At 41.3% G+C, this 11,698-nt stretch overlaps 1 protein-coding gene across 1 annotated transcript; it reads left to right on the top strand.

Moving 5' to 3' along the window:
• The first annotated feature begins 398 nt into the window (after positions 1-398).
• On the top strand, positions 399-10,680 carry LOC108667327 (NADH-ubiquinone oxidoreductase 75 kDa subunit, mitochondrial). The gene is made up of 12 exons (XM_047885075.1): positions 399-651; positions 1,200-1,307; positions 1,748-1,906; positions 2,776-2,919; positions 3,703-3,975; positions 4,536-4,691; positions 5,659-5,772; positions 6,158-6,352; positions 8,270-8,437; positions 9,038-9,241; positions 9,437-9,631; positions 10,371-10,680. The coding sequence occupies exons 1-12, from the start codon at positions 430-432 to the stop codon at positions 10,575-10,577; spliced, it is 2,145 nt and encodes a 714-aa protein (XP_047741031.1). The 5' UTR covers positions 399-429; the 3' UTR covers positions 10,578-10,680.
• Positions 10,681-11,698: the final 1,018 nt, after the last annotated feature.

Here is an 11,698-nt window from a genome sequence, read left to right as displayed (position 1 = left end):
TGCCAAGCAAAAACTAGAGGCGACCATTTAAAAAATGATTGAATAATTTTTTATAGCTCAGCATGCCCTGACGTGGAATATACCTTATTTGCCATGACTAGAGCATCCCCACCCTTTTTGTAACTGCAACCACACTGCAATCCACTCCATTTACTTACCTTTTTGTTGATAATAGTCTCCATAATAACTTATCTCTTTCTCTCATATATCTCGCATTCCATCATCTGGAGCTAAGGTTACAATCACACCCTCACCATACATGAAAATATCCTTTTGTTCCAAAAAATTTTTTTTTAATCAGTAGACAGGCTTGAGACATGAAAAAGCCCTGGCTCTTATGTTACTTGTGTTTCTAGTATTTTAGAGATTTATGATGTAATGTTTGATTTGATTTTTTCAGATTTTCACATAGAGTAACTTAGGTTGAGAATGCTGCAAGCAGGCAGCGCTGTACGAGGCCTGTGCAAGGCCATCAGGCCTTCAGCACCTATTGTTAAGGCAGCAGACAAGGCAATGGCTGCCCATGCTTTACCTGCCACTCTAGTCTTGTCCCGCAGTCAGTCCAACAAGCCGGTTGTGGCTGATAATCGGGTTGAGGTGTTTGTGGATGACATTCCAGTCATGGTGGAACCTGGCACCACTGTCTTGCAGGTTTGCCCTCTTTATTGTAAGTCCATATTATATATTTCAGTTCAATTAGCCTGTGTTCTTACATTTGCCTGTAAGCTGCTTGTGCTGTGATATTGATCTTACCATTATTTGATCAAAATCCCAGGGTTTGCATTATTTGCCAGTGGGAATTATTTTATGCTTTTTACTGTTATTACTGTATCAATCATCCTATTAAAAATATTCAATCGATGTTCTAGAATTTCTTTCAGCTTGAAGGTTTTTGTATAGAGCAGGTGTATACATACTATAGGGATAGATCAATAAAATATTAATTGTACTATTCAGTGTAAATATGTTCAGCATATGTTTTCCCAAACTTAAATATGTTGTTGTGGTTTGGATGAATGTTATGGTTAAAGTCTAATTCAATAGTACATATTATGTTTACAATTTTACATCACCAAAATTTTCCTGTCTGACATTTCAATCCAACTGTTGCACAGTTGCATCAGTAACTGGGGGTCATTAAGCTGTTAATTTGAGAGCTAACAGTTTCCTAGCATCTATAAAAAATGATTTTTTTACAGGCAGCAGCCATGGCAGGAGTGGAAATTCCTCGCTTTTGTTACCATGAAAGGCTCTCTGTTGCTGGCAACTGTCGCATGTGTCTGGTGGAGGTGGAAAAAGCTGCTAAGGTTTGTTCATTGTTTTTACTTTACCTTGTTATGCTTCCTGATATTATGTTCATTTATTGATAGAACATTATGTTCTGCTTCTCTATATTATGTTCATTTATTGATAGTACATTATGTTCTGCTGCCTGATATTACGTTCATTTATTGATAGAACATTATGTTCTGCTGCCTGATATTACGTTCATTTATTGATAGAACATTAGACATTTTTTGGATATTTAACTGTTCTTGACTTCTTGCATCCACCACAGTAAACAATGTGTTGCAATGCCCCAACATTCTTTAGACTTTGGATTGTTTGGCTAAGCTCATCAAACATTCCTGTATGAAAGTGGAGTATCTTGCTCATATCTGTGAGCTACTTTTTTTATTTAAAATTTCTATTCTGTGTCCAAATTTTCTGTGAAAATTGCATTTCAACAATTGATGTTACTTTGTAGCCTGTAGCGGCTTGTGCAATGCCAGTGATGAAGGGCTGGCGCATCAAGACCAACAGTGAGATGACACGCAAGGCTCGTGAAGGCGTCATGGAGTTCTTGCTAATTAATCACCCGTTGGATTGCCCCATATGTGATCAGGGTGGTGAATGTGATCTTCAGGTGAGGAAACTTTCATGTATGTTTCTTCAATTTGTTCATGCCTTTAATTTGAGCAATTCCTTCTTTTTAGCAGTGTGCCATAGTTTGTTGCGTTGATAAATTAGTTCTTATTTTACAATATTACCATCATTGCATTGGTACTCATTGGAATTGCATCATTTAAGTTGAATGTAAAAGTAGGACACATAGAGAGGGTAATTGATTTGTTCTAGGTTCCATCATGGAAGAGGCTCAAAGTTTCATACAAATGAGAAATGTATATGAAATCCTATCCCCTTTCAATATAATTTCAACCATCTATGCAAGTTTTTCAAAGCCATATGAAATATATGAAACTGAGGAAAAAACTAAATTTTGAAGGTATTGTAGGCCATCATTGTTGATAAATTGTTTTAAGACTCCATGCATGACGCAGTAACAGCAGGACGGTCAGGAATTGCATATGCCCGGTGCATTTCAGGCAATGTGCTTGAGCCTTCCAAGCCCCCTATGTTGTACTGAAATTAAAAACGTTTTTCTGTTGAAGAACTCAGTCCATCTCGTAGTAGTTATTTGCATCAATTTCTTTAATCTCGTAATCTTGTATATGAAATTTTGTAATAACATTCGAAAACTATCTTCAGAAATTCTTAAGATTTCTGTCTTCTGTGGCTCTGTGCCAAAAAAAAAAAAAATTGATGAACATGAACACGTTACGTACATTCCAGTCCAATCTAAGGCTCTCTATATTAAGTTGGTTGAGCTATCTTCAATAGCACAGAACTAACGTGTATAAAAAAAGACAGGTGATTTTAACATAATGTGATTATGATTATTACTAATGATTATTGGTTTATGAATACAGTTAAGGCAATGCCCTGTTGTTGCAGGACCAATCGATGGCATTTGGCTCAGACCGCACCAGGTTCCTAGACCCGAAACGAGCCGTGGAGGACAAGAACCTGGGGCCGCTTGTCAAGACCATCATGACACGCTGCATCCACTGCACCCGCTGTGTCCGCTTTGCCTCTGAGGTAGCATTGCGCTTATAAGTGTTCTGGGTATTGCTTTTTAATATGAGGATTGGCATCAATTTTAAACATGGAACAAGGGTATTTATGAAAGGTAATACTCCTGAAGTTGAACATTCCTCTGCCTAAAAACTCTCATAATTCAAGAAGGTACTTAAAAGAGGGAATATTTTACCCCAATCGTTTTTAAGTAGTATTTACATGTTTTCAAAGCTCCTATATCAAAAGTAAAATTAAAAATTTTACCATTGAAGTTGAAACCTTTATTTTTAAATTATCATATCCTAACATTTATGTAGTTAACAAACTTAACTTACAACACATATCAAATATATATCCCTTTTTCTGAATGAGCTGGCAATAATGTTTGAACAAATTGTGATAGAAGGCCTGTAACGGATGACTTTCACAACTTCATTATTACTAAAATGAAATTGACATCACTTTGCAATTTCTTGTTAATGATTTTACTTGTCAGTTCGGGAACGAATATATTTTATGGCATAAATTTACAGTGTTCTTACGGAATAACGTATTGTAAATTCCTTACTATGAGGCATGGGCCAAAAATGCTAGTATGTCATATTACTGATAATTCTGAGTGTGAGGTTATTGTTGAAAATATAACGCGCTTAGGCCTATTAAAATTGCTTGGTTTAGTAATTTTGCTACATAGTATTTAATATATATCCAAGAGTTGGTATCCTTGGTCCACCTTCACTACACATGAGAAATAAGATTTATTAACTGCCTGCTTCTGAATGTATTGTATATGTCCTTGGTCAGGTGGCGGGCGTAGAAGACCTGGGCACGACTGGCCGAGGCAACTCCATGGAGATCGGCACCTACGTTGAGAAGATGTTGCTGTCCGAGCTGTCTGGGAATGTGATAGACTTGTGCCCTGTGGGCGCCTTGACTTCCAAGCCCTACAGCTTCAGTGCCAGGCCCTGGGAGCTACGGCGCACTGACAGCATCGATGTCTTTGACGCTCTGGGCTCCAACATCACCGTCAACCACAGAACTGGCGAAGTGCTCAGGATTCTCCCCAAGACAAATGAGGTGAACTTTAGAGTCACTGCGTTACTTTCTGTGTAGTTTCTTTACCTCTTCTTTTCTTTTCTCTGTAGTGTTTAATATTTTAAGTTATATATTCATGATGCATGCGCTTTTATCATCTTAAACATCCTGGAAGTACTAACAAGCTCTGTGTAGGCTTTTTGTCGTGACATTAATAAAAAAGGTACTGTGATGGTTTACAGCAGAATGATTGATCTTACACCAGTGAGATGTATTTCTGCCTCGTTTGCATTTAATGCGCTGCACGTCAGTCACCCATACTCAGCATCTGACTTATCAATAATATTGAGTCAAATACCGGTATATATTTCTCACCTGCACTTTATTCATAGTCTTGACTACTGGGTGCTCACACTGTGAGCAGAAATATGTGTGACTGTCCAAATAGCAATACACTTCTTGGCCCTGTGTGGGTGACCAAGTGCGTCACTTTATTTGTACAATATGAGCCATTGCCTTTTATGAGTGCAGGATATCAACGAGGAATGGCTAAAGTGTCAAACAATTTGGACAACATAACCTATTAATTTGTCTGAGTGCAGGACATCAACGAGGAATGGCTGGCAGACAAGGCGAGGTTTGCCTGCGACGGCCTGAAGCGCCAGCGTCTTGTGGCGCCCATGGTGAAGGACAGCAAGGGCGACCTGCGCCCCTGCGAGTGGGAGGACGCCCTCATCGTGGCCGCCACCGCCCTGCAGGTCACTAGGGGCAGCAGGTTACTAGGGGCAGCAGGTCACTAGGGCGACATGTCACTAGGGGATGCAGGCCACATTAGGGTCTGTTGGGATGCAGGCCACATTAGGGTCTGTTGGGATGCAGACCACATTAGAGTCTGTAGGGATGCAGGCCACATTAGAGTCTGTAGGGATGCAGGCCACATTAGGGTCTGTTGAGATGCAGGCCACATTAGGGTCTGTTGAGATGCAGGCCACATTAGGGACTGTTGGGATGCAGGCCACATTAGGGACTGTAGGGATGCAGGCCCCATTAGGGACTGTAGGGATGCAGGCCACATTAGGGACTATTGTTAGGGATGCAGGCCCCATTAAGGACTGTAGGGATGCAGGCCCCATTAGGGACTGTAGGGATGCAGGCCACATTTGGGACTGTAGGGATGCAGGCCACATTAGGGTCTGTTGGGATGCAGGCCACATTTGGGACTGTAGGGATGCAGGCCACATTAGGGTCTATTGGGATGCAGGCCTCATTAGGGACTGTTGGGATGCAGGTCACATTAGGGACTGTAGGGATGCAGGCCACATTAGGGACTGTAAGGATGCAGGCCACATTAGGGACTGTAGGGATGCAGGCCACATTTGGGACTGTAGGGATGTAGGCCACATTAGGGTCTGTTGGGATGCAGGTCACATTAGGGACTGTTGGGATGCAGGTCACATTAGGGTCTATTGGGATGTAGAGCTCACTTCATTCTACCTTGATAGTTGAGGCCTTTCTCAAAATTCCATTTGACTTCTCTCAAAAATTTACATCAGTTTGCCAGATGTTTGATCTTCTTTTAAGATGTTTAAGTAGATTATTTCTTGCAGTTGAATCGTATTGAGTAGCTGCATTATGATTCAACTATTTTTCAAAAGCCTTGTCATTTTTTCAGTGCAGAGTTTATTAAATTTGGTGTTTGTAAATTTGATTTGTAACGCTCTTCAGGAGGCGAACGGGAGTGTCGCTGCAGTGGCAGGAGGTCAGGCTGACGCTGAGGCCCTCACTGCCCTCAGGGACCTCGTCTACAGGCTGGGCGGCCAGCACGTCTGCACTGAAGAGGTCTGCTCTGGTGATCGATTAAACTTGATCCTGATTTAAATCATTTAATACATGTATTAAATACTTGTATTTCTGCAACTAAACATCCTACCCTGAAATGATTGAAAATGATTACAAAATTCCTACAAGACCACTGAGCTGCCTTTGCATCGAGACTCCAGTCATTGACTTATGTTTAAAAGGAAGGCTTGGTACAGTAAAAAATATTGACAGTTCAACATTATCTACTATCTACTCTCAGTCACGTAGAAGTTAAAATCTTATGTATAGTCTTGGTGTACTGTTTGAAGAAGAATTATCCTAATTAATTTCGTTAATGTTTGGAAGAATCCCCCGTAATTATGGCCAACCTATCGCCCTGTAATAATCGAGATGTCTTGCGCAGGTCTTCCCCGACAACGGCAGCGGCACCGACCTGCGCTCGAACTACCTGCTCAACTCCAGCATAGCGGGCATGGAGGAGGCCGACCTGGTCGTCTTTATTGGCACCAACCCCAGGTACGTGGTGCTGGTGCTGCCTTGTATGTCACCAACCCCAGGTGCGTGGTGCTGGTGCTGCCTTGTGTGTCACCAACCCCAGGTACGTGGTGCTGGTGCTGCCTTGTTTTATGTCACTTTTATCTTTGTATTTCTGCTCACTATTCCAATACAGGGTCATCAATATTTAGCGTTACATTGTTTTTTCAAAATCAATACACTCGCAAAACAGTCGAATGTGTCGTATGGAACCATGTCGACTGTTCTCCGGAAGGACTTAAAGTTGTCCCCATTCAAACCTGACAAAAAACACCAACTCTCTGCTCAAGTTGTTGACAAACGCCTCCAAAGATCCATGATTCTTCTTTCCCGCATTCATGTTGGCACGTTGCCAAACGTCGTTTTCAGTGATGAGAAGATATTCAATGTTGAACACCACTTCAACTCCCAAAATGATCGAATTTGGTCGAAGAATGGGACGAAGGATCCCGTGTGGTGGCTAGGAAGCAATGCCCGACCTCAGTGATGGTCTGGGCAGTCGTAACGGAGTGAGTCCTCAAGGAGTCTCCTCTTTTTTGTTGACAAAGGGGTGAAGTTGAATCAGAAGAACTATATAGATGCCATCCTTGTTGGTGCATTGGTGCCTGTAATGAGTTCAAGTTCAAGTTCAACTATTAGTTCAAGTTCAAACGGACGAGTTTATTGATTCATTGACGGTAATTTCCAATTGGGTGTTTGGGTCATTAGGCTTGGTCCAAGTTCAAAGTTTTATTAAAGTAGAACAGTAGAACAGCAGAACAGAGCAGAGGAGGGAAGTTCTCCTACAAATAAACACGCATTTCATTAAATTAAACACTAATAACTAGATAAGTACACAATATTCTGAACATATTCTCACAGTTATTCTACTACAAATTATAGAAGCTAGAGGCTTACCAAGAGCAAGAACACAAGCGGCTGTCTTCAGTAAGGATCAACGAATGGCCAAACCGTAAAACAAGTCCATCCAATACTTTGGTCGATGTTGCCAGAACATCTGCTTTAAAATTTCTAGAACTAAAAATCATTACAGTGCCCTGGGCACGAAAGCACTTCAAAAAACGTCCCTGGTCGTTCCAGCAGGACTCTGCACCGTCCCATGGGGCCAAATCGCCTGAGGAGTGGCTGTCCGAGAATGTTCCCCACTTCATTACCAAAGATGAATGGCCCCCATCGTCACCCGATCTGAATCCTCTGGATTTTGGGATCTGGTCATACCTTGAGAGCAAGGTCTCGGCCGTTCACCATAGCAGTTTGGACGCCCTAGAGGTCAAACTGCTGAAGGAGTGGGCCAAAATCACACAGAGCGTCATTCGTGACTCGTGTAAGGCTTTCTATAAGCGTCTACAACTCGTTATTGATGCAGATGGTGGACATATTGAATGAAATTGTGGGAATTGTTTCTCTGAACCTCTGCCTGCATGAACACATATTCAAACATTCACAATTGTGTTTCATTTCATAGTTCTAACCACTCAAAATTGTAACGCTAAATATTGATGACCCTGTAAAGTGAGCTTCATTCTTCACTAAAAGTCTCTCCTCTTATTATTGCTCCAGGAATTTTGTAATGCTTTTACCGAGAATATTTCCAATGTGTGTTTTCACGAGATATTTCCAGTCAGTGATGGCTTTGCTTGTACTAGTAATCAAGTGTGGAACTGAACGCTGACTGTGGCACATTGATGGCAATGTTACGGTTGATGTGACGTAAACATCAACCGTAACTTTAATCGCGTGACTGGTGTTGTGATAATTTCTTTATTGAGTGGGGTTACTATTGCTGTCGTTATGCAGCACCAACGCCTCTATTGAACGGAGGTACAATTTACGTTTTTATGTATTATAATCTATCAAATTTATCATAATTTAAAATAATATATATATATAAGAAATATATCATAATGGTATTAATATAAACATAATAATACATAATAATTCTATACTAGTATAAATATTAATAATCTGAATTATCGTGCAGCACCTCGGCGACTCGTCGGCGACCGTGGAGCAGCTGTGCGCAGGCACCCACGCCTTCAGCAGCAAACTAGCGGCAGCCAAGCGCCCCATGATCATCGTGGGACAGGCGCTGCTGGGCCAGTCCCAGGGCGGCGTGCTCTATGCCAAAATATGTCAGCTTGCCAATAAAGTGAGCCTCTTCCTTTTGAAATGACCGTATTATCAAAAGTTGATTATGTATTACTTACATTTTGTTATTTAGTAGCAGGCTAAATACAGATACGGTAGTGTCCTAAGTATGTCAGCGGCTTATATACACATACCTGCTTTAATATAAATATAAATACCTGCCTAAGTACATGTCCCGGCCACATTAAATTAAAGAGCCTTAGTACACGTAACGGCGTAAGTGATCGTAGCGGCCAATTACTACTCGTCTGTGATTGGTAGTAGAGGGTCGCCAGAAAAGCATCTTGTTTCTCTCAAAGTGGCTGTGAATCTTCTGCCTTGAAGAGAAATGTTCAATCCTTCTCTTTCCGTGGGCAGCTGCAGGGTTCTTTTTGTTTGATTCCTAACACTTATTGTCTGTACGGGCAGCTGCGGGGTTCTTTTTAGCGCATTTTCTCATTTATGGGAAAAATGCACTATTGTGCCCGGTCTGTCCGTCCGTCCATCCGTCCGTGACCTCAAGTTTTCGTCGACGAGAAAATGCGCTCTCTGTCACTCACAGCAGTGAGTACTGAGTTATATTTTTCGTTTAATTCCTAACACTTATTGTCTGTACGGGCAGCTACGCGGGTCGGTGGAGCCCTCATGGCGGGTGCTGAACGTGCTGCACCGCGTCGCCAGTCAGGTCGCGGCGCTGGACCTGGGCTACAAGGCGGGGGTCGCCGCCGTCAGGCAGCAGAAGCCTAAGGTCTTGTTCCTGCTGGGGGCCGACGAGGGCGCCATCACGCGCAGCGACCTGCCTGCAGACACCACAGTCATCTACCAGGTGCCCGGAATTGTCGTAACATCTACCGTCAAAATAATGAATGTNATAATGAATGTGCACTTCAAAATTATTTATGTTTAGTTATAAGAGCAAACTCAGTTTTGCTACTTTGAATTTTTGTGCAATTTCCCATCAACGTCGGCGTGTGTTTATTAGTATTATTAAATTATTGATTTTTATGTGATTTTGTGACAGGGATCTCATGGGGACGCAGGAGCAGCGATGGCGGACATCGTGTTGCCGGGTGCCACGTACACGGAGAAGACCGCAACTTATGTCAACACGGAGGGCCGCGCCCAGACTACCCTGGCCGCCATCACGCCCCCAGGCTACGCGAGGGAGGACTGGAAGATTATCAGGGCCATCAGCGAGGTCCTGCTCTGTGTATTTGTTCAGATATTATAATGAGTATAGTATAAAAAGTATAATGATAGTATAAAAAGCAGGCTCTGGTCTTCTATCAAACTTGCATAAAAGAAAAGCTTCTGCCGAACTACACCAATTATAATATAATGAGTGTATTATTGTCATTATTACTATTATTGTTCTTGGTGATTGTTAACATACTTATTATTATTATTGCTTTATTGACGCATAAGCTGCCAGAGTAATGACACTGGTCCTGACTCGCCACCCTGCTGAGAAGTATATAATTTTGGTTATATACGAGTACCGGTATATAAATATTTGTTTTTGAGTGCCTGTCTTAATGTGTTTTTATTTGAACTTTTTGTTTTGATCTTTATCACCACAAGACATTGACACATTGTGTCGCAGATTATCTTTCCATGTCTGCTGCGGGATCACTGTTACATGCCAAATTTATCGTTGATTACGAGATTGTTGCCCATGTTAATGAAACGTATTCATGTTGAGATCGAGCATAACGGGAAGGTTTAAGAATTTTTTCATGCCCAAGTAGCATGACGTTGAGAATCATTGGATGTATTGAGAATATAGTCGCGATTACCTAGGCATGACGTGAAGGTTTTAGAATGCATTGGTATTGAGAATGTATTAATGGAAACTTCTCATTTATTCATGTAACGCATGAATGTTACAGAGTGTGGGCGCTTAGAATGCATTGGTATTGAGAATGTATTCATGATAACTTTTCATATATTCATGAAATGTTGTAGCACACGAAGAACCCATGAATGTTATGTTACAGAGTGTGGGCGCTGCTAGGGTGGACGGGTCAGCGGTGCTGCGACCAGCGCTGCTGCAGCTCGAGGACTACTACATGACGGACGTCGTCTCCAGGGCCTCCCCCACCATGGCCAAGTGCATCGCTGCCGTCAAGAAAGAAAAGTCTAATAGATATCATTCTAAATAATGAGAATTTTCTTGTTGTATGGTCGAGAAATGATATTTAGAGCAATAGAGGTTAACACGTTGACTCCGAAGTGGTACATATGCGTACCACGAAATGTATTTCTCCAGGACATAGTGGTACATAATTCAGGTTGCCTAAAAATGGCCAAATGCAAGAAAAAAAAGCCAAAAAAGGCCGACAACTCAATTATATACTAGTTTATTTGTAGGTTTCGCTATAAAAATTCCATTTATTTTCTTCTTGCAGTATTTAAAATTTAATTAGGAAGTACCCCTATCATAAATTTTAGCCGGCTAACGCAATTGAGAAAAACTAAATCACGGAATTTGTCCGGGAAAAATGACCGTCTGGCAACCCTGTTCGAAAAAAGTACTAAAAATGAAATAATAGTACAAGATGAAGCAATCGTAGTCAACGTGTTAAGATGTTCAGTAGTCAGGCTGGCCGTGGCCAGGCACGCGATCCTGTGAGAAAGAAAGGCTAATAGATGCCAGCGGAAATATTGTAAATATTACTTTTTAGTCTCACTTAGATGACAAACATAGAATTGTCATGCTAGGAGGCATGGGTATGAATCCTGCTCACATCAGGTTCAAGTGGCGCTCTCAACTTGGTTACTTTTTTTTTTAATTTTTTGGACTTGGACTGCCGTGATATGTTATACATTATTCTGTTTAATTCATTTTAATTGTCTGAACATTTGAACAGTAGTTCGATGTGTAATAGTGGTAGTGTGGTAATGACGGCACTAGTATATCTTCAGGTCTCGAGCTGATTTGCTTCTAAATCTCTTCGGACCTAATTCAGTCATTCGAAAAAAATCCATTATTAAACACGCGATAATGACAAAACATTACAGAGATCTTCTTATCAATTACAATTTTTTTCATTAAAATCGAAATGCTATTCTAACGTAAGCTTTATCTAATTTATGTAGATCGGTTGTGTATATGAATATCTGTAAGCACGATGCTGCTAGCCGTTGAGTGTCGGTGCGGTGTGGGATGAAAGTTCCATGATCTGTAAATATAAGAGATCCTATCAGGATATCATTTCATTCCCTCTGCTGAGCGAACTACAAACGTACGCTCTGATCTTGTCTTAAGGAGGAGTTTTGCAGT

The sequence above is a fragment of the Hyalella azteca genome, unplaced genomic scaffold (genome assembly GCF_000764305.2).
Source record: "Hyalella azteca isolate HAZT.00-mixed unplaced genomic scaffold, Hazt_2.0.2 contig16869, whole genome shotgun sequence".
In the NCBI taxonomy this organism is placed as follows: domain Eukaryota; kingdom Metazoa; phylum Arthropoda; class Malacostraca; order Amphipoda; family Hyalellidae; genus Hyalella; species Hyalella azteca.
The sequence above is the reverse complement of the archived record's forward strand: the minus strand, read 5'-3'. Positions and strand labels throughout refer to the sequence as shown.

What these genes read in the sequence shown, in the direction of transcription:
- LOC108667327 (XM_047885075.1), top strand. Translation starts at nt 430, where the DNA reads ATGCTGCAAGCAGGCAGCGCTGTACGAGGCCTGTGCAAGGCCATCAGG. An exon ending in AGCACGTCTGCACTGAAGAG is followed by an intron (nt 5,773 to 6,157) that starts GTCTGCTCTGGT and finishes TGTCTTGCGCAG; the next exon opens with GTCTTCCCCGACAACGGCAG. An exon ending in AGGTCCTGCTCTGTGTATTT is followed by an intron (nt 9,632 to 10,370) that starts GTTCAGATATTA and finishes ATATATTCATGA; the next exon opens with AATGTTGTAGCACACGAAGA.